The sequence below is a fragment of the Taudactylus pleione genome, unplaced genomic scaffold (genome assembly GCF_031769625.1).
Source record: "Taudactylus pleione unplaced genomic scaffold, aTauple2 ptg000053l, whole genome shotgun sequence".
Classification (NCBI taxonomy): Eukaryota; Metazoa; Chordata; class Amphibia; order Anura; family Myobatrachidae; genus Taudactylus; species Taudactylus pleione.
Genome location: NW_028284455.1, coordinates 39,110,625 through 39,135,870, shown reverse-complemented (window position 1 = coordinate 39,135,870; position 25,246 = coordinate 39,110,625). Strand labels below are relative to the sequence as shown.

Genomic DNA, 25,246 nt, shown 5'->3' with positions numbered 1-25,246 from the left:
AGAGAAATCACTAAGAACACAAACACTATATTCAGTGATCCACAAGCATCTCTCAACATGTTAAATGTTGAAGCTCATGATGCTACTGTAAGTAAAGGAATAATCAGGTGTAGTTTTATAGGAAGGGTAGCCTGGACAAAGAACCTTCTCCAAAAAACAAGTCCAACAAAAAAAGCCAATAAAACTTATGCAAGGTACACAACATAATTTCTATCACGATCCAAATGACTTTACAATTTTCTGCGCAGTGAAAAGATCCTGAGAAAATCGGGGTTTGATAATTGTTTGGATCAGAGTGATAAAGCACTATCTGTCTAAAGATCATCACAAAGATTACTTTTTTTAAATTAACTATAGCCAGAAATGTCAGACAGATGATAGGAAATTCATACACACTACAAAATGTGTACGATATTGAAAATATGTACGATATTGGCCAATTGTTTTGGAGAAATTTTGTGCAACAGATCAGATGCGATCATCCAATTCGACTGGTTTTGGAACAATAATTGGGTGGTTCTTTGTACACTCTGAGATCAGATTGAGCAGCCGCAAAGTAACTAATTGGCCCGATTATTGCATAGTCTGTACCTAACTTTAGGCTTACAAGGTTTCAACTCGACACACAAACAAACAAGAGACTTCTGATACAATGTCCCCTGGAAATGAGACCAAAGATTGATTGGTCATAATGCACATCCATATGTTTGGTAAAACTAAACCCAGCATCACCACAAAAACCTATATCCAACAATCAAACAAGGTGGCAGAGTGGCAATGATTTGGAAATTGTTATGTAGCCACACAACTTGGATGCCTCACAATCACTGAGTCCACCATGACCTCCTCTTAATACCAGATGAAAAGATGAGGATACCTGTCAAACAACTGAAGCTTAACCAAAATTGCATAATTAAACACAACACCACCACTTCAGATACCAGCAAATCTACAATTGAAAGAATGACAAAGAAAATAATTCAAGTTTTGCAATAGTCAATTCACACTCTAGACACTGAGATGCTGTTGCGGGATTTGAGCTGTGCATAAACAGAAGCCCTATAGAAATGATTCTCAAACTCGGTCTTCCGGACCCCACACAGTTTTCGTTTTCCAGGTCACCTAGCAGGTGCACAGGTGTATTCATCACTCACTGACATTTTAATAGGTTCACAGATGGAGCTAATTATTTCACTTGTGATTCTGTGAGGAGACCTGGAAGACATGCCCTGTGTGGGGTCCTGAGGACAGAGTTTGAGAACCTGTGCCTTATAGCATCAATGGTCTAGAGCAGAGTTCTAAGATAGAAGATTAATAAAGTAAACCATTTTATGGGAATCTGGCACTTAAAAGTAAATTTATCAAATTGTAGGACTTGGGAAGATCTAGATCAAAGTGCGTTATTGTCGTTATTACACACCAGCAGATCTTTAAGTGTCACAGGATATTTTGAGTGTAAAACCCACAGCATTGGTAATTTGCAGGATACCTTGTGACAATACATTACAGCAAGAGGCTGACAAAGTAGTTTATGTTATGAGAGGTGGGGGTTTCTAAAATACAAAACACTACTTCAAATTAGCAAACCACTCACTGGACTTTTGTGATAAACAATTAACCTAATACATACTGAACTTACAGTCACTATTTGTTCCCACAACTGATTACAAAGCTACATGCGCTCACACATGCTTTTATCACATATATCTATTATTTTACATTATAAATCTGCTCAACCCAGTAATGTCAAACCAAAAGTCAGGTGATACCTGAAAAAGTTTGAAAAGAGTTCTACCGTTTGATGCCACCATCTCAAGTAACATGTCAAACTGCTGCCCTTCTGTTGTCTCGCTGTATGGAGCACATAGTGCAAAGGTGAGGAAATCCAAGAGTGAACTGATAACCAGAGCACCAGTACCATAGTTCTAGAAACAGAAACAAATAAATGACTCAAATACTAAGGTTTCAATATTAAGAACATCTGTTAAAAAGGACATTAAAGTATATGACCAATAATAATTGTGACACCTACACACACACAGACAAAACTGTTTTACAATGAGTTATGGTGATAACCATTACTAATCTTTCCATTATTTATACAGAAAAACAGGACGCATTATGTAATAGACATCTGTAACCATGCAGGGATTCTATTCCTTCATTTTATGAATCTGGATACGTTTATTTCTATCGGGTTATGTCAGCTATTTTGGTTTTGTTAAAGTTATCAAAGGTTAAAAGTACTCTAATAATAAATTCATGATAAACATAACATAAGGACACATGTAGACAACTATTGTGTTTGTAGACATCAACCTTTAAAGAAAAAAACAACTCAAAAAAATTATCTGCAAACAGTCGTACATAAAGTAAAATCGAACAAAAAATATAGTGCGTACACACTGCAATCTTTCAAACGACCGAACAATATATCTTGCGTCGTTTGGTCGTTAAGATATAATGTTAACATATTGCCTGGTCGTCCAGTAGGGAGTACACACTAGATTATTTGAACAAAATAGTTAACGATATCTTCAGATCTGTTTGCACTGCAGGCAGATCTGAAAATGCGATGAACGCCGCACAGGAGCGCATAGTAGCGTGTACACACTGGACGGTATGTTGTTCCGATACGCCTCAAAATTACAAATCATCCAATATATCGTCTTGTGTGTACCCAGCTTTACTCTATTTGATGGAGAACGTGGTTCTCTCTTGTTCTCTACTCTTGGCTCTTTTATTTGGACTCGTTAAAAATAACCAAGTTCCTGGCAGGCTTCTGAAGTATAGAGGTGAAGTTGATATTTTGGAGGTAAATCACATGGTCCTGATACTGCACACTACAGTCCAGTGTTTTATTATGCCCTATTGGACTCAGAGAAACAACATTAACATAAAGTAAAAAAGAAAAAAAATCTAAATCTTACAAAAATGCTGCAGCATATTAAAAAAAAATCAATCTAAAGACAACACATACTTTGAAATGGAGATATTTTAAAAAACATACCTGCTCTTGGTGATAAAAGGTTACTCATTAAACCTGTGCACAACTGCTTATGATCTGGCTAAAGACAATGCAATGGGTATCTCCAGACAGAGGTCATCACACCATATAGTGGGTATAGTGACTTCCTATTGTAGCCAGGTAAATGGCATTTTCCACTAGTCTGTACTCACAGATAATATAACACAGTCCCTGGGAAATATTATAAAACTAATGCCGAAATATTTTGCCTGTGAGGTAGATGGAAATAACTGTATAAATTGATTGCAGTTTTAAATACTATCATTTCACGCAGTGCTAGCTTACCACATGTAAGTTAAATTTTTCTAGCAAATTTTCCAGAAACTTTTTGGAAGAGAGAAGGGATGCTTTGTTCAGTTGCTCTTGCCTCAAGTCATAGTCATCATGCATCGGCTGCAGAATAAAGGAATTTATAGGGCTTAGAAAGAGCTTAAAAGAATGATAAAGCAGATCCACACAGTCAGTTAACGGAATTCTATGCAAATCCTGCATTTAATAACAAAAAATTGTGATACGCAATTTAATTTAAGTTATAACTGTAGAATGTCAAGATGGTTCAATTAGAAAGGGCAGTAACACATGAAACACGTGATATACAATGTGCCAAGGTTTCTCATGTAGGCTAAGAGCATTTTATGGAGAAAGGTTGAGGTATTACTTGGGCAGAATGAAATTAAAGCCTCCCAAGTTGTAACAGTTGGTACTAATATACTATATTTTCAGTGCACAATAATAGAAACCGTTAAATTACTCATTTATCAAAAAAAAAGTGATTCGAAAGATGCAATTGTTTTTAAGGCGGCTGTTTGTTGTGCGCCCGACAGGGCAATTCAATTGTTGCTCCGTTCGGTCGCGATAGCTGCTGGCATTTCTGCTCGCACCCTCAGGACGTTGCAAGCAAAAATTATAAACCTGTGCTGTTTGGGTGCCCTAACCAGAACTTTAGAAGGGTTTAGCCATTTCACAAGGTTAAAGCCGGTCGATGAAGACCACAATAATTAATGGGCGCCCATGAACAATTGAATTGCAACACTGGGTGCCCATTAATTATCGCTGCCCACAAAACAATTTAATCGCCCCCAAAGTGTTACTGTATTTACTTGCAAGAGCCTATCACATGTAAATAGAAAAGTATCTCTTCATGGATTCCTCATCTTACATGAACCGCACACAGACTACTTAAGAGTAGAATTCAAGGGATGGACAAATGCGTTGTATATGAACTTATCTCGCTGTACACAGGTGGACAAGAACAGCTCATAGTTCACATACATAGAGGGGCACACAAACAAGACGCTTTCCACATGAAAGAACAGACACTCCTTCAGGGGTGTGGTATAATCTGTCGACATGCTTGGCACGTCAACATTGACCACATCGACATTCATCATGTCAATATGATTAGAATGTCAACAAGAAGTCCCCGGTGGTCTAGTGGTGAATTTACCTTTTACAGCGTGTCTGGCAGCTCCAGCAGTGACCTCATGAAGACGTCTGATGGATCTTGCGACGCTCTTGGCGGTGAGTATCACTAACCTCTGACCCTCCCCCTAGTGCCTAACCCTAACCATCCCCCTAGTCCCTAACCTCCCCTCACATAGCCTATCCCGAAATCTTCCCCTAGTGCCTAACCGTAGCTCGCTTCCCATAGCCTAACCCTGCCGCTAATGCCTAACTCTAACCCTCCCTCTAGTGTCTAACCCTGACCTCCCCTCCATTAGCCTAACCCTAAAGCTGGGTAAACACTAGGACGATATCGGCCTGATACGTAGTTTCCGGCCAAATGGCTACAACATATCGGCTGGATCGTCCAGGGTGTATGGACTTTCTACACGCTCCCGTAGTCGCATGCGATATCGTCCGGTCGGCCATACTGCACGGCCAACCGGGCGATAACGCATGCAGTGCCATTGCAGGTAATGAAGGATGGAATGAGGGATCCGTTGTTCAGAACATTGCTCAAAGTGTACCCACAGTATGATAGGTCAGCCCATCGGGCCGACATATCGTCCGAGTACCCATTGCTAACTGTGTACCCAGCATTACCCTCTGCTGCTGTCCCATGCAGAGTCGAGATTTTACATGTCAGCATTGTAAACATGTCAACATTCTGCAGATGCCAACATGTTCAATGTTGACATTTCGACTATGTCGATATTGTGACTGTCCACATTGCGGTGAGAACATTGTAAATGTCGCCATTATGACTAGATTACCTCCTGCACAGACTCACTTAACCAATTTCACAAGCAAGCAAGCACGGCTTCTCTTTTGCTAGTGCCCAAATAGTGTAAATTTGTTATACAAAAATTAAAATAAAAAACACTTACACACATTAGTGCACATAGCATGTCAATAGCAGCATGAGTGACTCCATCATTATTCTTCTTTAGAGCCTTCACTACCTTTACTCCCAGACGTTCCCGAAATCTTTAAATCAAGAGGAAATATAATTAAAGTGGCACATATACATATTAAAACCCACAGGGCTGCTCTAGCAGCTCAGAGGATGGTCCATCCTGGAGGGATCTATAGTGGGAGGAGACAATCAACAAATACTGCAAGTTGTAGTCTGAAGATGTGCCTGCACCTGACACAGTGCCCTGTACACCCCCGGTATGACAGTGTCCTCCAGAAGGAGGAAAGAGAATCTTTTTTTTTTTTTATCTACTACTTTTGACTAAAGATGAATTATGAAAAATGGAAATCCATGAATGAAGCTGTAATTGTGTAATTTACTGCACATAAAACAAATGATAGATGTTAAATATTTAACTTTCAGCCATTATTATTTTTCAGGATCAATGAATGGATTTATCAAAAACAGCCGTCTATATTTATCTTTGTCATTTAGTTAGATAACATATCTCTTCTTATGTTTATGTATAATTCTTTGCTCTGTCAGATGGGCTGAACTCCGGTCTATTTATGGCATCTTAACATTATAAAATATGAAATGGTGGAACATTATTTATCCTCTCTGTGAATGGTAAATAAGAGGAAGATTTTGTAATCAGAGGAAAGATAATTCAAATGAACCTAGTTAGGAAAAAAAGTGAGCTCTGGTTTCTTGTCAGTGATTTTCAATTACATGGTTCTTATGTTGCAGACAGTTCCTTTAATGGATTTAATTTCCTTTTGAATCTCTGACCTCCATTTACAAATCAATACAAGCCAGGAAACACCCTACCATTATGTCATTATGGACGGAGGCCTATATTTGTCAGAGGGAGCCAAATAAATAAGCATATTCCTAAGTACAGCTTTACATCATTTGTAATGAGAGACATTGCACTGCAGCGTTATTAGATATAGAACAATTATTTTATTACAGTAACATTGTTTTTTGGACAGTAAATCAACAAAATCAAAATTCTCAGGAAGGTGGTTTCATTTTGGACACATTCAAGAGTCTAAATCAGTGTAACAGTAAATGGAAAGAGATTTATGCAGCACTATTCCGAAACAGGGTAGCAGTTTTAAACCTTTTTACAAGTATATTATATATATAAGTACCTTAATTAAAGAAAAATCATCAATGGTTTTATTATTTCTAATAAAAAAGAATAACTATACAAAAGCTGTGGTTATAAAAGATTGGTGTGAATAGGCCTGTATCTAAAGTGTAAATAACATAATAGTGAATATAATTGTGAATTCACAAATTGTATCCTCCTATTGTATTTATTATTTAGATCTTCATGGTGAATACCATGAGTACTTGAATTAGACTAGGAGTTACTAGCTGCATGCTTCTGATATAAACTGCTGGCTGTTATTTGAGGAATAATTCAGCAATGAAATTTAAATTCTACAAATATATATACCTCTTTCCTATACGGACGTGTTTTAGGTACAACATACCACTCCAAATCAGACCCCCCCATCCCATTACATAGTACACAGTGGACTTCATTCAGAGCCGCTCACAAAATGCACAGCTTTAGCGAGCGGCCAGGTTGATGGTCGCAATGGTCAAGACCATCGCGACCATCGGTGCTTGTGACGAGACCCTTGTGGTAGGGTCTCATCTACTGCAAGCCCCAGTGAGCTTTCGGCTCTATTAAAGCCGGAAGCTCACCACTGACATCACGAGTGATGTCAGTGGGGCCGCCCCCAAACGGTAGCCGTTCCGTCGGGAATGCCTCCGTTTGGCCAGCCACCCCCCCACCCCGCCTATAAAACGGTGCGAGCTGTCGATCACCATCGAGAGCCGCCGCTTTTGTAGTGAGCACCGGAGCGAGAGAATTTCTCTCTCGCTCCGGGGCTTGCACATGCGCAGTGCGGCCGCTGGGTGTGCGCAGGGCCTCAACATCGACCCGCTTGCGAGCGGGTCTGAATGAGACCCAGTGTCAGGAAGCAGAATAGAGTTCGTCACTATGACAAGCTACTTACTTTGGTAGCTGAGTAAAGGCCAGGAATCCAGCTTTTGAAGCTACTAATCGTCTGACTGCCTGAAATTGGCTTTCCAGCTCTGCATTAGATGCTGTCTGGTCTCCTTCTTGGGAGAGTAAGGAAGTTATGGCATTATTGATTAACTTCTCCTTGTTCTCAGAAAACAGGCCCTGTTTCAAAATACAAAAACGATTAATTTTACACAAACACGTTATTTTTAGTATTCCCTTTAAAAACACATCTATCTGGGTGCACAGGACAAGGAGGACTATAAATCCAACATATAAGAAGAAAAAGGGAAAACAAACCACCACCCATGAATGAAGTACCTTGCTCACTGCCTATTAGATTGCAATCTATAATATGAATGTTGGGCACAGTCTTTATCTCATGGTCTTCAGAACTTTCTGGGCATTGGGGTTGCACATAAGAGATGCCACAATTATACGTACAGTGGATTCATAATATAAAGATATTAAAGTTCTGATAGGAGTTTCGTGAATATACCTATTCCATGTTCTTATAACCAACCAATAAGTTGAGTAATATTATTAGAAATGCTGCATAAGCCATGCCAAAGCTATGAAAAACAGGTCTTATGATGTATACATGAAACTAAATGGGTATTTAAACTTCCGTGAACAACACATTACATTTATTACACATTAGAAATTTTCTTGTGATCCAGATGAAAACTTTGAATCTGATTTACATGAAACATTATTGTAGTTATAACTATCTCATTTTGAGTTACGTACTAGTACATCATCTAAAAAGAAATCACATTCATACTTCACGCTCAAAGCGGCACCACTTCCAGTAATAGCCTTATCATACATGCCGTTTGATGCAATTACAACATAATAACAGGATGACAGTTTTAACAAAGACAAAATGTATGACACTAAAACTGCAGCTTTTTTGCTCACCCCTTGAGACCATGGAAATATTACACATTTTTTAACCTTTTCCATCCTAGTCTATCTTGTTTGGCAAAATATATCAGGGCAACTTTATCAATGGGTTGGAGAATCAATCGGCCTTCTATGCTCTCCATGTTTCTATGAGGACTTCAAATTTCACTGACTCAATGAATGTACTGCATTTTTTAAAGTTAATAAATATATATGAACACCACCCCGTGCAGTTAGTGTGTGCGGTCATTTCAGCTACACACAAGGTTAGGAGGTGAATAAGGTCAAGCATACAGATGTGTCCTCATACACCATTGTTGCAGTCGGAATGGGTATGAATGACCGCCGAAGCCCGAAGAGTGAAATTCCCAACGAGGGAAGGTAAGTACACTATCATTCCCCTGTCCCCCTTCCTAACCCTTACCCTCCTTTTGTGGCGCCTAACCCTAACCTCCTCAGGGGGGGTGCCTAACCACACCCCTGTGGTGCATAACATTAACCCCCTTACCCACACCCTTAAACCTAAATCTCGGTATATTGACAGCCGGCATCCCATCTGCCAGCAATATCACTACATCCCATCGCAGTCACGCCAAACAGACCCTCTTCTATGTGCCAGGTCCCATGCGATTTTGCTAGCCCCAAGTATCTTTTTTGCCTCTAAATATGTGTCTTAGTTGCAATGCATGCGATGCAACCAAGCCACACCAGGAGACTGCCAAGTGCCATTGTACTTCGTATACAGACTCAGTCTGTATACGAAGTATCGTACTGTATATCAAATTAATCAGTGTATTCTCGTGATGCGTCTTAGTCACAACGCATTACAACAGATGTATTTTCCGGCGAAAAAGACGCTCGGTGCTAACAGAGCTGTACTGGACATGGCCAGGCGTCTTGTGGCGCATGGCATATTGAGGCTAGGTGTATGAGGACACAATTGTACAGCCATGCAAGCATTATAGTCAAACATTAGCAGTAGAACGGATCATACTGAAAATCTAAGTGACTTTCAATGTACCGTTATAAGATGCAATCAGTCCAACAAGTCAGTTTCTTCAATTTCTGTTCTGCTACCGATTTACTAGTTAACTGTAAGTGCTACTATTGTGAAGTGAAAATATCTAGGAGCAACAACAGGTCAACCAGGAAGCGGTTGGCCACAAAAGCTCACAGAACAAAAACATTCAAATGCGAAAGCACAAAATCTTCTGTCTTCATTTGCAACATTAACTACAGAATGCAACATTAGCACAAGAACTGTTCATCGGGAGTTTCATGCATTGGATTTCTATATCCGAGCAGTCAAACACAAGCCACAGATCACCATGCACAATGCCAAATGTCAGCTGCAGTAGCATAAAGCTCACAGACACTGGACTCTGAAACAGTGGAAACGCATTTGCTGGAGTGACAATTGTCAGATTTGGCAGGTGTCAGGAGAACGCTTCCTACCCAAATGTTACTGTCAACTGTAAAGTTTTCGTGAGGTGGACTAATGGTCTGGACCTGTTTTCATGGTTTTGGCCAGGGCCCCTTTTTCCAGTGAAGGGAAATCTGAATGCTACAGCAATTCTAGAAAATTGTGCACTTCCAACTTTATGGTACCAGTTTAGGAAAGGCTCTTTCCATTTCCAGCATGACAATGTGACTGTGCGAAGACCATCAAAAATGGCTTGTCAGACATTGACTGGCCTGCAGAAAGCCCTGATCTCAACGAGCACCTTTGGAACGCAGAGTGCAATCCAAGTCTTATTACCAAACATCAGTGCGCAGTCTGTGTGTATGACTGCGGTTATATCAGTATGTGAAATGCTATGTTACAGTGTCAGCGACTGTGACACTAACGTAGCAGTTTACCTGCAGATACAGCTGCAGTCGCGCACAAAATATAGGCATGCCGCATATCATTTTAATTAGCATAAGCTGCTTGTGTGTCCTACTCGCTTTGCGAATAAAACGCATTTTAAGGAAAAAAGTTGCACGAAAAAACGTTTTGCGCTACCGAGTCGCTCTATGGCATGCTGCGAGTAGAAGGGCTGTTTAAGGGCTAGATGTATGCAAACATCTGTACACACACACATGTATATATACACATATAGAAATTCTGGATTTTTTTTTTCTTTGTATTTGTATTGTGGTCTGTTATGAAAACTAATACCTAAGTGGCTGCTATGGTTTACAGCACATCTCTGCTTATTGCACCAGGCTCAACAAGTCCCAAAGACGTGAAAAAGACAAGAATAAAAAATAATAGAAGTTATTTTTAATGCCTCTCTTGTGCAAAATTACAATTGAAGTGGACAAAGCAAACATCTCAGTGTGAATGGAATATGACTCAATTCCCTGTAAATAATGTAACCACATCCTATTACATAAGCGGTATTTCTTTAAACGTTGACAAAACGTGAATAGCTGCTCTATGTCACAACATCTCAACAAGCATTAATCTGGGACAGGAGAAAAGCATATTGCAGGATGGTGATGGACGAAAGCACAAAGTGACATACAATTTCATACCAAGAATCCATATACACAAGTCACATGTACACAGGTTTGAGAAACAACCAAATACACCGTATAAATATATAAACTTACATCCTGTGTTACAGCATGCAGAACTCCGCTGTATGAGATATTAGCATTGAATCGAAAGACTGCGTCTGCAAAGACTCCATCTATCAAGAAATTACAATAACGTAAATTGCTGTAAAATAACCAGTCATGTTTTATATGATCAATTTATACTGCTTTAATGGGACAAGTTTCATTCAGGATAACGACAATCAAACTGTCGGCAGTTCCCAAGTAGACATTCAGTATGTATACATGTCGACATCCATAAGTTGACACTGACATAATGTCGACATATGCAATTGGGGATAGGGTCCTGCTGCAAATAGGGCTATGTTTAGGCCAAAATAGCAGTGTCGACATTATGTCAGTGTAGACATTGTGGATGTCGACATTCTGAACATGTTAACATTATGGTGTAAACATATCATACCACACTCAATAGAGCTTTGTAAAAACCATCTCTCAACTATACTGCAAACTACACATTGTGACAACTGAGATATGAGATGCATGATGTGTGATAGTAGCAAGTCACAGAAAATGAGAACAGTATAAAATTACACACAGGATAACAACTACAAACATTCTATTACACTGTAAGGGTGGATTATGGCAACTTACTTGGTGGAGTGTTGAGGAATCTTAAGTGAAGACTTTCTACCTCCTCATCCACAGGCACACTCATGAGTCCCCATCGCTGGCCTCTTGCTGTTGGGGTCATTTTGACACAAACATCCCTATTGCCAGAAGCCCTGACACCGTCTAATAGGCTCGCCAACAAGGAATCTCTGAGAGAAAACATTTTTCCAATGAAATACAGTTCTTTTTAAACACAAAAAATAGAATGTCTCAAAAAACAACATCAAATAACTCCATTTTAATTTCATCATTCCCCAAGTATAGCTGCCAAAATACTGTGTACAAGTACAAACGTTTTTATTCACAATTTTAACTTAACACTAATTTACATTTCATCAAACAACTAAACATTAAAGTGAATTAAATCCACATATTTGTCTGTGTTGTAGATGAGGTTAAAAATCAAGAGACATTGTTTATGTCCTACTTACACATTACAATTTTCATCAATAAATACATTTAATACAGTACACCATTAGGACATTTACATTAAGCATTATAAAATAACAGCCAAGCAAAGTGGACTTTTGTATGCTGCTCGCTTTATGTATTATTAATATGGCAGATCCTGAACAGAAAAGCAGTTATAGAAACCTTGTTAAAATTCCATATTATTTTCATGTGTAAATAAATAACTTCCTATGTGGAGTTCTAAAAAGAGCATATTTTTGTTGAAGATGAATTCTTTCACAATTAGAGAAGAGGATGGCTCCCTCCTACCCTCCCAAACATACATGTAAGCAAAAGCCATCTTAGTCATTATCATCTTTGGCATGATTATTTGGGTGAATTTGATCCATTCAACCAAGTTCTGATTTGCTTTCTTTAGTAATAGCACTGAAGACAAGGATAAAATATGGAGAGACAAAAGTCAATCATTGATCCCTGTAAAGCAGGGTTGGGGAACCTCAGGCCTGGGGGCCGTATAAGGCCTGCGGAATCATTTAGTCTGGTCCTCTGAGCATTTTTCTGCTAGCCTCATCTGGCTGGCAGGGTACCTAGAATGGTACCCTGCACCTATACAGCAGTGCCGCCTGGAGCGTCCTTAGGACGCTTCAGATGGTCACTACGCTGCCCTTACAGCTCCTGTAATTGCTGTCGATTGTGGCCCCTCCCCCATGTGACATCACACAGAGGGGTTGTGGCCTGCACCAGGCCCACGAATAATGCTATTTATATATATCAAAATGGCCCTCGGCAGAAAAAAGGTTCCCCACCCCTGCTGTAAAGCAACACAATAGCACACGGACAAGGCATGTTCTGTGTTGGTTATTTTTTGTTTTTAAGGGATAATGAACATGTACAGAGCCGTTTGCTTTATATTCCTCCAATTATATTCTCCAACTGACTTTCTCATGTCATCCATGTAAAAACACAGCCACCACCAGTGTGTGCTTTATAGTGCATTTCTGTGCAGGGATCAATGAGCACTTTGAGCTTCTGTTTCCACAACCACAAATGACAGAACAGATTATGGGTGGATTAAACCCACTCTTTTGTGCTATTCTCGTCATGTAAAGCTGCACATTGCATTGTACCACCCTGTTCCTCTTCTGTTTATTGGCAGTACTTTCTACCATAAAAACAAGACTTTGGCTATACAGACTCGCAAGGTGAACAAGTGAAGAAAAGACAGACTGCTTTGCACTTGCACAACAAAACCAATCTACATTTCAATGTCAAGTGATCCACCTCACTTATACAATAACTTAAGAAAACATATGACGTGGTTTGTAAAACGTGGGTGTTGCTATGCAAGTATGTTCACCGATACACCAGTACAAAATAATGTGTCTGCATTCATTGGAAAACAACCTTAGAACAAAATAAATGTAACAGGATACAGAAATCTATTCCAAATTATTTGGTGGTAAAATGAATCATGTAGAATAGACTATATTTTATTTTTTTTAGTTCACTGTACTACATAAAACTAATATTGATCACATATGAAAATATAAACTACCTCTCAGTAGAAGAATATTTACGAATTTGTCCTTTGATGAATTCAATTGTAAATAGTTGAGGATTTTCAGGGTCATATACAAGTGCAAAAATCTAGGCAGGAAAAACACAAATGCATGTGTATTAGAGACTGTTGTACATGTGCATTCATATATTTGTTATAATGTTTCAAAACTTAATTTTGCCAATATCTGTCTTGAAAGGCTAAAACACATACAGTACAATTTTATTTCAAAGGACAGAGTTGACAGTAAATACAAGTCAGCCAAAAGTCACCCAACGTTTAGCCTTCAATTTGAGCAAAATATGCAAAACTAAATAAAAGGATGTAAAAATACAAAGTACTAATTTGCCCCAACATTAACGCATTATGGAAGCCACAGAACAGTTTAAAGAAGTAATTATGGACTGAAGCTCAATGAAAGCTACAAATAAATATTCATGACATCAAGAACAACCGGAGCAAAACAATAGATATGAAGGCATCCCGACTGTCTAATCCCGACAAGTGTCTAATGACAGGCGTTAAAAATCCGACGCCTGTCATTAGATCTGCGCACGGAGGGTTAGGGTTAGGCACCTCCCGGGAGACTTAGGGTTAGGCTGTGGGGAAGGGGGGGTTACGGTTAGGCACTTGGGGGGGAGGTTAGGGTTAGGCACCCCTAAGGGAGGGTTAGGGTTGGGGGGGGGCACGTTAGGTTAGTAAATAGAAAAAATACGTTGGTATCTTCACTGCCGGACTTCCGCTGTCGGGATTTGAACAGCCGGCCATGTGGCCGGTGGTAAAACATACTGATTACATTTTATAAATTATTATTATTATCAACAGAAAGTACCAATCATTTTATTGCATCAAGTAAAGACGTCCACCAATCATTTGGAAATAAGCCCTTTATCAACTGTGGCTTGTGGTGGCAGACCATCAAATAAAGAAGAATTAGGTAACTCAAGTATTTCAATAAAAGAAAGAAGAAAAATGTAAGTACAGTATAGTGTTTGTTCTGTGTGAACAATACAGAATAATATGCAAGGAATTGTATTTCCCACATGTGTGTAGTAACCAAGATCAGCAATAGGCAAGAGAAAACACATTACTATTTGCTACAGTGACATAAGCAATAATTGCAGAGATAAACTTTTCGCACATCTATAAATGAGAAAATTTTTACTAAATGTAATAATGTAGGTGGTCTTTATCAATTGTAGCAGCTTTTCTGAAGGATATAAAATACAAAATACTATATACAAGGAACTGTATGTAACAGAAATTAGTAGAAATCAATATCCAAGATTTGTATAAATATTTACGATATGTTGGGCGGCATTCAAATATTATAGCGCACCCGTTCTACCGTCTAAAGTGACGGGAGATCACAGGACGCTATTCAATTGTTGCAGTTTTTCGCGCTGATCGTGCCCAAAGTGGTTGGGTTTAGCCGCGTAAAGATGCTACCCCCGACCAAAGTGCTGGGCGCAACAGCAAAAAAGTGATGTTTGGGCGCGCAAACATGTTACCTTTCGCCCATTTCAGCTCACACCCCACTGGGGCTGCGAGCTGAAATGGTGCACCGGCAGCTGATCGCGCCCGACAGGAGAAACAATTCAATACCGCCCTTAGACTACCTTTATGTGATAAACAAAATAACGGCTATTGCATGCACGCACAAAGCTATCGCAGATATATGCAGGTACAGATATGTCCTTAAATATCTTGCTGCAGTCGTGCTAAAAAGCCCTCTCAGCGTGCCAGGCCCCGTGAGACACTGCTAGTGCCTGGAGTCTTTTTTGCCGAAAATGCGTCCAAGACGCAATGCGGACTGTGCTGAACAATGTGATATGCGACACTTGTATATCTGTGTGCAACTGAGTCTCTGAATCTGTATACAAAGTGCTACAATGTAGTGCCCGCAGCTTTTTTTTTATTTCAAGTTCCTTTGTGGTTCATATACAGACTCAAGTGCACACAGATATACAAGTGTTGCATATCAAATTAATCAGCCCAGTCTGCTGGGGGTTCCTAGTCGTATCACATTGCAAATTCTAAGACACATTTTTGGCAAAAAAAGATGCCTGGCGCTAACAGAGTAGTATGGGATATGCCAGCTCACTCTCACCAGGCAAGTTGCGTTGTGTGGCGTATGAAGGCTAGATATATGAGGACACATCTGTAGACTCCAGTAGCATATGTTCCCTATTTACAGGCATAGATCACACACACTTATGTCCTGATTATAAAGCCAGTTGCTTTGTTTGCAAAATAAGCATTAATATCAATAAAGCTTATAAGAAAACTCTCTAATATAGTAAACACTACTCTCTATCTCATGTATAGAAATAATGTTTTGATTAAATATGTACACACAAGTATAATATATGCCCAAGCAATGAAAACAGTAGCTACCAGCAAACAGCCAATTACAAGAGGCTCGGTAGTGCTGGCATCGGTCATCATTATTAACCACTAGTTCCACCTGTCCCTTATCACCAACAAACAACTTGACTTTCTCAGGTATGTGTGTGTCTGTATATTCATACAATAGCGCTTAAATACCCTCACTATACAGGCCTACTTTAGTGCCACCTCCCTCACCAGTCATTCCTTTCCAGAAACAGACAGCATAAATAACAGTATCACTTAAATCTGCATAAGCGCATGTACGAGCACTTGTGCAAGATACTCAGACTGGTATATATCTCAGGTTGCATCAGGCTGTTAAATGCCACACATTAATACATGTGTGTGTGTATATATTTACAGAAATCTATCTACATTTATCTATATACAATACCTACACCTATCTACCTACATCTAGCATTCCCACTAGGCTGTTTTAGCGGGGCACAGCGCCCTGCCCTGGTAAAACAGCCTGCGGGTGTGGTCCCTACCCACGCGTGGGGAAAATTGCGGTGTTGCGGTCACAGCCGGTGAATGGATGCTGGACGCATGCGCCCGGCACCTATTCACACTGACAGCAGCGCTTGGGGGCAGCCCGGCATGTCGGTAAGTGCCGGGCACACCCCCAAGAGTGACGAATAGAGGAAGCATCTTAAAGACACTCCCCCTTTGGCCATGCCCTCTTTTCTGGCGCACAAGATGTGTCCTTTCTCTAGGTCCGGCGCCGGACCTCGAGTGAACATTATACATTTGTCTGTCTACATTTATCTCTACCTCGACATAGCTATCTCTACCTCTATCCATTCATCTCTACCTCTATCCATCCATCTCTACCCACTCCGGGGACAGTGGCAGGTGGGGAGTTTGACTGGGGCGGTACACCTGTCAAACCGTAACGCAGGAGTCCTAAGGCGAGCTCAGGGAGGACAGAAACCTCCCGTGGAGCAGAAGGGCAAAGGTTTAGGCTTCCCGGTATCTATTTAGCGCTTAATATTCCAGAGTTTCATGTCTGAGGCTGGTAGGAGTTCATGAAGGAATTTTCACTTTTTTCTCCACTTTTCTAGTATGGTTGGAAAACGTGGCATCCAGGCCCTTAGAACCAGGTTTTTTTTTGTTTGTTTTTTTCTTCCTCCTATCCCAGTTTGTATTCCCAACATAGGTCTGAAGTTACAAACCTATTGCAGTTACACCTGTAAATCTCTTCATCCAAGTTAATTTATGTATGTATGTCACTGATAGTCCTTACTCACAATACTACCTGATGAGAAGATTTGTAGTAAAAAAATAAGAATGCCTCATCTGTTTCCTGGGTGCTGTAATATTTTTTTTTATTTTTTTTGTAAGGTTCCACTGTTATTTTAATAGATAACATGAGTACTGTCTTTGTAAGCGATTATGCCCTTCTGCTCCACTGGAGGTTTCTGTCCTCCCTGAGCTTGCCTTAGGACACCTGCGTTACGGTTTGACAGCTGTACTGCCCCAGTCAAACTCCCCACCTGCCACTGTGCCTTCTGCTCCACGGGAGGTTTCTGTCGTAGAGATGGATGGATAGTGGTAGAGATGGATGGATAGAGGTAGAGATCCATCTCTACCACTATCCATCCAGCTCTACCACTAACCATTCATATCTACCACTAACCATCTATCTGATGGGATGTAGTCGGCATCCCAGCGTACAAGATGCCGACAGCACCAGTATCCCGACCGTCGGCAACCAGAAGGTAAGTATCGGGGTGTCAGGGGGAGGTTATCGTTAGCTAGCGGGGTTAGGCATTAGGGGGAGGGTTAGTGTTAGGCACCGGGGAGGTTAGGTTTAGGGTGCGGGAAGGTGGAGGTTAGGTTTAGGCACTAGGAAGGGGGCGGGGGGGGGGTTAGGTTTAGGCACCGGGGAGGGAGGTTTAGGGTTAGGCACCGGGGAAGTAGGGTTAGGGTTGGGAAAATACTTACCAGCCGTTCCTATGGGTGTCGGCATGCCGTTGTTGGTATTCTGAACAGCGGCATCCCGCCAGCCGGGACTTCATACCCAACCCCTATCTATCTACCTCTACCTATCTACCTACCTCTGTCTATCTTTTAAAACAAAGTTAAAAATGTGCATTTGATTTATAGGATCAATTGAAAAATGCTCGCCCTCCTCGCTCATGATTGAGGTGCATTGAATTTATTTACATTTTCCCAAACTGTGATCTCAGGCCTAAGAAAGGTGACCAAAACGTTATTTGCTTAAGGGAACAAAATAGAATCTCAAAAGCTAGTATGCATTCATCAAATCACAGCACTCACCTCTCCTAGTGGTTTTAGTGTTACAATATTGTAGGTTGCTGGGTCCCGTTCCACTAGACATGTTTCAGTAAGTGCTAATAATCTTTTCACTGGCTCCTAAAATATAACATAATGAAAAGATCAAATGTACACAGCTCCATACAAATTGCAATCTAGACATCAAAATAACACAAAGTTGAAACATTACTAGGGCAATTTTGGAAGGAGTCCATGTGGTTAAAATATAAATATATAGATACATGATAGAGATATAGTAATTTTTATATATATATTTATATATATATACAAACATACATACATACACACATATATATATATATAGATATATATATATTAGATAGACCAATAGACAGACAGATAATATACATATAATTAATATAGGTTTACAACAGACTATGCTGGTCATGGTAGGACAAGCAAGCTTCTCATAGCCATACTTTTGTTTGCTGCATTTTTTGGGAGCCAGTCGCAAATAGTATATCCCTGGGAGGATCTGCTGAGCCTGCGGTGCTGCAGCAGTGCACCAGACGGACCAAAAGCCAGGGTCAGTGAGCCCGGGGGAGTCACAGGTGCTGGTACTGACGCCATGGATGTCACAGACATCATCAGCTCAGCATCGGGAACTGGGGCCTCGTACCTGTCCATGGAAGGCGACCTGGAGGAGTGTGGGATGTGCGCTGGTGCCAGCTGTCTAGAGCCAGATGCCCCAGGAGAAGGTGAAGTGGTTGCAGGACTCCCAGGGAAAAGAGGATCAGGTGAATGGGTGAAATTCCAGATACTCACAGCGGCAGCAGTCAAGATATGGAGAATGCCACTGGGACCCAGGCCCCTGTAAGGGGACGCAGCTAGAAGTGGTGTTTGAAGAGAGAGGTGGCAGAAGTGGGGAAGACGGCTGGTGTAAGAATAAGACTTAGGCTTTGCCCAGAGACCCCCACTGCCCAGCTTGTTTCTGGCTAATGTTCAGTCTCTGCCAAGTAAGCTAGATATTATACAGTAATACCATGGAATTAATTTCTCCATTTTCATATTTACAGAGACTTGGCTGCATAGTTCTGTTCCGAATGCTGCGGTTTGTTTTTTTTATTACCAGTTATTTATATAGCGCACACATACACACATATTCCGCAGCACTTTACAGAGAATATTTGTCCATTTACATCAGTCCCTGCCCCAGCGGTTTTAAGGATAAGACTTTATTTAGAGCGGAAAGATCTCAGGCGTCAGGCAAGCAAAGAGGTGGCGGCCTCTGCATCTATGTTAAAGTCTTTTTGTTCGGAAGCAGTGGAATATTTAGTGGTCAAATGCAGACCCTTTTATCTGCCCAAGGAGTTTTTGACAATGATAATAGTAGCTGTCTATTTCCCCCCGCAGTCTAATGCGGGATTGTGCATTGGACTTGTTATATAATGTTCTGGTTAAACTACAATCTATCTACGAGGAAGGAGCATTTACTGTGGCTGGTGACTTTAACGGAGCACATCTAAAATTGGTCCTGCTGAAATTCTATAAGAATACTGTGGTACAGGTAAATACGAACTTTAAATTGGCTTATGAAACTGCTGTAAATCCCATGTTGGGAAATTGTCCCATGTTTCTTAATTTAGGATTCCGATATATAAACCCACAGTTAAACGTGTTAGACCTATTATAAAAGATGTTCAGGTCTGGCCAAATGGGGCTGTGGTGAGATTACAGGATAGCGTGGAATTTACAAATTGGGACTTGTTAATTGAGGAGTCTGTGATGAACAGGTCCATTAATGTAGACCTTCTTGCTTCTATGGTCCTTGGCTATATTAATTGTTTTGTGGAGAGTGTTACGGTTAGGAAAAGTTTCAGGGTATTTGCTACCGAGAAGTTTTCACCTTTGTTGGAGACTCCGGAGTGCCGTTTATGTGCTGTATGTATGTATATATATATATATATATATATATATATACACACACAAACATATATCAGAAGATGTGTTTGAATAAACCATGCACTGTAGCACAAACAGTTAAGTCTCACTTGAGTCCAGCAAGAAAAAAACACTGGAATAATTCCTAGTGTACAGGATATATAATAACACCAGGTCCTTAATCTGTTTGTCCAAGGACCGCAGCTCTCCTTTAAATGACCAGAGTCCGGGTCCAATAGATCTGTTAATATGTAATAAAAAAAAAAGAGCGCTCCATAGTGCAAAATAAACGTTGATTTAATAAAGCATCTATTGCTGATATAACATACACATCGCATGGTACCACTCGTACCTCATTAAAAACAGTGTGGGCTGGTTACCACGTGGTTTGATAAAACATACTCCAAAGGATGTCTCTGGACACTGTCTGGGAAGTCCACCGGGCTCACACACCCTGGCGTTAGACGCTGCTGCCAGGCCGCTGCAGGTCGGACCACGTGCGTTCCCGATCAGATGCACAGAGCGCCGGGGATCTGTGTAGTGGACGTCACTGAAGCCCCGCCCTAACGCGTTTCGTCAGAGACTTCGCCTGAGGACTTCGTCTGACGAAACGCGTTAGGGCGGGGCTTCAGTGACATCCACTACACGGACCCCTGGCGCTCTGTGCATCTGATCGGGAACGCACGAGGTCCGACCTGCAGCGGCCTGGCAGCAGCGTCAAGCGCCAGGGTTTGTGAGCCCGGCGGACTTCCCAGACAGTGGCCAGAGACATCCGGTGGAGTATGTTTTATCAAACCACGTGGTAACCAGCCCACACTGTTTTTAATGAGGTACGAGCGGTACCATGTGATGTGTATGTTATATCAGCAATAGATGCTTTATTAAATCAACATTTTGCACTATGGAGCGCTCTTCTTTTATTATATATTAACAGATTTTTTATATATATATATATATATATATATATATATTTATATATATATATATATATATATATGGATCTATATATAGAGACACACACACACAATAATACAAATGTACACAAGTATTACGTAGTGATGATTACATTTTGCCAGCAGAACAAATGTATGCTTACTAAACACTTCCATGATTGAGATATAAGATTGACATTATCTAAACAAGATTTTGACCATTTGAATTGAAAACAAAAAATGCACTTAATTATGATTGCTGAATATGCTAAGAGAAAGTTTGTTTAAAGGTACCAGGTGTTCTAAATTAAACTCGAAAATGTACCTTTGGATGGGGTTACACTGGTTAAACATTCATCCATAATATTACTTTACTGTAGTCTTGCATTTACTCTATTCAACAGGTCCACTGTGGTCTCCTATGGTCCAGCGATACTCTTCTCAATCTTACTGGCAATGTTTTGTCAATAGAAGACAGCTTTGGCAGGAGTGAGTAGAGTCCTAGATGTCAGCTGATGCTTTTCATACAATGCCAGCAGGAGAAAGCAGAGCATTACCAGTGACAAGCAATCAAGGTCTGACCAGATCTCGTAGCATGCTAGACTCCATACTCTGTATTAATATTTACTTGCCAAATTCCTTGCTAGGAGTTAGCCTCGAAGATCATTTGCATGCCAAAAGTGGCAGTGATGTCTTATTAAATTACTTCTTTATTTATTAAGTTACTAGTGACCCGCTTCAACTTCACACAGGAGCAATTTTGAATTGCTCCTGTGCGACGTCTTATAAAATTGCCTTGTAGACTACATTAGTCATTTTTTCTCCTGACGTCAACACGATAAGATTTCGTTTTGACTCGACATGCAAAAGGGCCACACAAAGTTGTCCAAGAGAAAAACAGCCTCCACTCAGGTCAACTCAAGCTACATTAAATGTCTGTCCCTGAGCTTTATTGTCATGCCAAAGTAGACTCTTAAGTGGGGTACACAATGACGTGTGTACCCCGCGATGCGAGGCCCGACCGGACGACATATCGGGGGCGGAACACATTACACGATTTGGCACCCGGTTGCCCAATATGTTGGGCACCGCCTCCATTCACTTGCCTGGCGGCGGCAGCTGGGTCGTTCTGTTGGCCCTATATGCAGGCCGAAGGAATGACCCGGTTGGACGACCTGCAAAAGCACGCAATGCACAGGGTAGTCCATAGTGAGTACACATTTGCCGATGTGGACAATATGTCGGCCCTAATCCGCTGGATCGGGCAATGTATCGTATAATGTGTACCCAGCTTTACCAGGAATTGGATACATTTGAAATTAAAAGAATCGTTTTTCGCATTAAATTAAATAGGAACTGTAAAAAAAAAAAAAAAAGTACAGTGAAAACTGCATCAAAATCTGTCCAGTGGTTCTCGAGATTAGCCCCAACACACAGACAGACACCTACAAGGGACCGTTTTTAATTGGCTTGTGTCACTAAAATCATCACTGCTCGGCTCATTTGTGTCATATAATAATTTTGCATACACCTAAACCTTCCTCGACAAATGCACCATAGAATAGTTAAAACTGCATAAAAATCTGTCCAATAGTTGAGATTACACTGAACAAACAGACAGACGCCTACCAGGGACTTTATTTCATACTAGTATAGATTTATATAGCGCACGCATATTACGCAGCACTTTGCAGAGAACATTTAGTCATTCACATAAGTCCCTACACATTACGGTTATTTTTTTTTTTCATAAGCAAATTAAACTACAGGAATGTTTGTGGAGTGTGGGAGCCAGAGTACCACAAGGAAGCATGAGAACATATAAACTCCACAAAACCTTTTGTCGAAATCAAACCCTCGACAAGCTAAATAAAAGGTGTTTTGTGTCTGAATGCCTACAAAATTGTGTTATTACAATAAATTCAACAACCTAAACGCTATTTGTTTCAAACTGCAAAACTTATCATAGAGATCTCCAGATTTCAAATAGTGATAGATGAATCCATGCCAATTTTACATCAATAAAGCTTAACTGTTCAATCAGCGGTGACCAGTTGAACCAATAAAATATTTTCTGGGTATCAAGTTGCAGAGACATTAGTGAATCTTTCAGGAACTACAGGGAATCCTGATGTTGCCCATAGCAGCCAATCAGATTCTAGCTATTATCTTCTAGAAGCTGCTAGTTAAATGTTAAGTACAATCTGATTGGTTGCTATGGGCAACATCTCCACTTCTGAAAACTCTCACTTTTGTAAATTTACCAAGTCTTCTTGTATATGGGCAGTGTTAGTTATGCAGATTAGATTCATATTCTGCATAAATACATTGAAAGTTCTGTCTATATACAGTGCCTATAGAAAAGCAACATACCCTATCAAAATCCTTACCTTTTGTCACCTTTTACACTTTTAAAATAAAATAAATGAAATCAAACTTTTTCCAGCTTTATTTACACATTTCTCCTTAAACTAATGAAAAAAGGCAGCAGTTCTGGAAATTAATAAAAAATTTTAAAAACGTGAACAACAGGGTTGTTAAAGTGAGCAGGCCCCTGATTTCATACTTGCAGATCCACCTTTTGCTGCAATTACAACAATCAGTCTCTTTGGATATGTCTCTACCAGCTTTGAGCACCTAGATTGGGGAATAATTGCTGATTATTCCATGCAGACATGTTCAAGTCCAGTCAAATTTTGTGGATAGTGATTATGGGCCGCTTTCTTCAAGTCCATCTAGGAGTTGCTATCTAATTTAGGTCAGAGCTGTACCTTGGCCATTTAAGGTCATTCACCTTCCTGTCATTAAGCTTCTGTGTTGTTTTCATGGCGGTATGTTTAGGGTCATTATTGTGCTGAAAGATGAACCACCAGCCAACAGTCAGCTATCTAGCAGAGGACCGCATGTTTTACTCAAGAATTTGGGTATACTTGGCAGCATTCATCTTCCCTTCAATCCTGACCAATTGGCCAGTCGAGGTGAAGAGAAACACAACCACAACATAATGTTGCCACCACCATGCTTCATAGTAGGTATGGTGTATTTTGGGTGGTGTGCTGTGTTTGGTTTTCTCCAAGCATAGTGCTTGGGGATCGGTCCAAAAAGTTCTATCTTGGTCTCATATGACCATGTTCATACAGAGAAGACGAGAAAAGTTTTGTCCTACAATATGGCGCACAAACTGACAATTGTAATAAAATGATTCCTTTATTGGATATGCATTAAAAAGTTCCCACAGGAACATGATGCAGCGAAATAGAGGTTAGAAAATAAAAAAAGAATATGATTAATGTGACTATTAGTAAGAAAAGTGAAATAAAATTTAAAAGAAAAAAGCCCTGCCCTGTGTTATTATTACTAATAAATAATAGTAACACACGGCAGGGCTTTTTTCTTTGAAATTTTATTTCACTTTTCTTACTAATAGTCACATTAATCATATTCTTTATTTTATTTTTTAACCTCTATTTCACTGAACTATGTTCCTGTGGGAACTTTTTAATGCATATCCAATAAAGGAATAATTTTATTCCAATTGTCAGTTTGTGCGCCATATTGTAGGACAAAACTTTTCTTTTCTTCTCTGTATGAACATTCCAGTATTTTTTGTCTAATGGCAGCACCCCCAATTGAGATACGGTAATTGCGTTGATATTAAATAGGGGGATACTGATATAAACAATTAATAAATGTGTACAGATGTATATTTTCCTTTGTGTTTTATGTCTTATATGACCATACAACCTTTCACCACATGGCATCATAATCTTAAAAGTATTTTAGAAAAGCATTTTTAGAAGTGAAGAAGTTGCCCATAGCAACCAATTAGATTCTAGCTATTATCTACTATAAGGTGTTAGATAAATGTTAAGTAGAATCTGATTGGTTGCTATGGACAACATCTCCACCTCAAAATACCCGCACTTTAGTAAATATAATCCTAAGTGTGGCCCTTTTTCAAAATAGGCTTCTTTCTTGCCAGCCTGCCACACGGGCCAGCTTTATGTAAAGCTTGTGAGATAGTTGTCAATCTCAGGCAAACACTTGTAAAACTTTCAAAGTTGCCACTGGCTCCTTCACAGCTTCGCTATTCAATATCCTACTCTGTCATCCAGTTTGGTGGGATGGCCTGATCTAGGCAAGGTGCTAATGATGCCATACTCTTACCACTTCTTAAACAATGTTTTGAACGACATTCAGAAGGAGAGTATAAGCCTAT

General features: G+C 40.1%; 1 protein-coding gene across 4 annotated transcripts in view; it reads right to left on the bottom strand.

Annotated features, from left to right (window-relative positions):
• The window catches only part of DNAJC13 (DnaJ heat shock protein family (Hsp40) member C13), a 232,834-nt gene that overhangs the window by 116,051 nt on the left and 91,537 nt on the right, over positions 1 to 25,246 (bottom strand). For all 4 annotated transcript variants that reach the window (XR_015875677.1, XM_088462805.1, XM_088462806.1 and 1 more), the window contains 8 exons: positions 18,197 to 18,292; positions 13,520 to 13,611; positions 11,536 to 11,702; positions 10,936 to 11,015; positions 7,424 to 7,593; positions 5,359 to 5,458; positions 3,314 to 3,421; positions 1,770 to 1,925 (listed from right to left, as the gene is read on the bottom strand). Coding sequence is in view for 3 of the 4 variants with exons in the window: in XM_088462805.1 (XP_088318931.1) it covers positions 1,770 to 1,925; positions 3,314 to 3,421; positions 5,359 to 5,458; positions 7,424 to 7,593; positions 10,936 to 11,015; positions 11,536 to 11,702; positions 13,520 to 13,611; positions 18,197 to 18,292 (969 nt within the window). In the remaining variant the exon portion in view is untranslated. The remainder of the gene's footprint in view (positions 1 to 1,769; positions 1,926 to 3,313; positions 3,422 to 5,358; positions 5,459 to 7,423; positions 7,594 to 10,935; positions 11,016 to 11,535; positions 11,703 to 13,519; positions 13,612 to 18,196; positions 18,293 to 25,246) is intronic.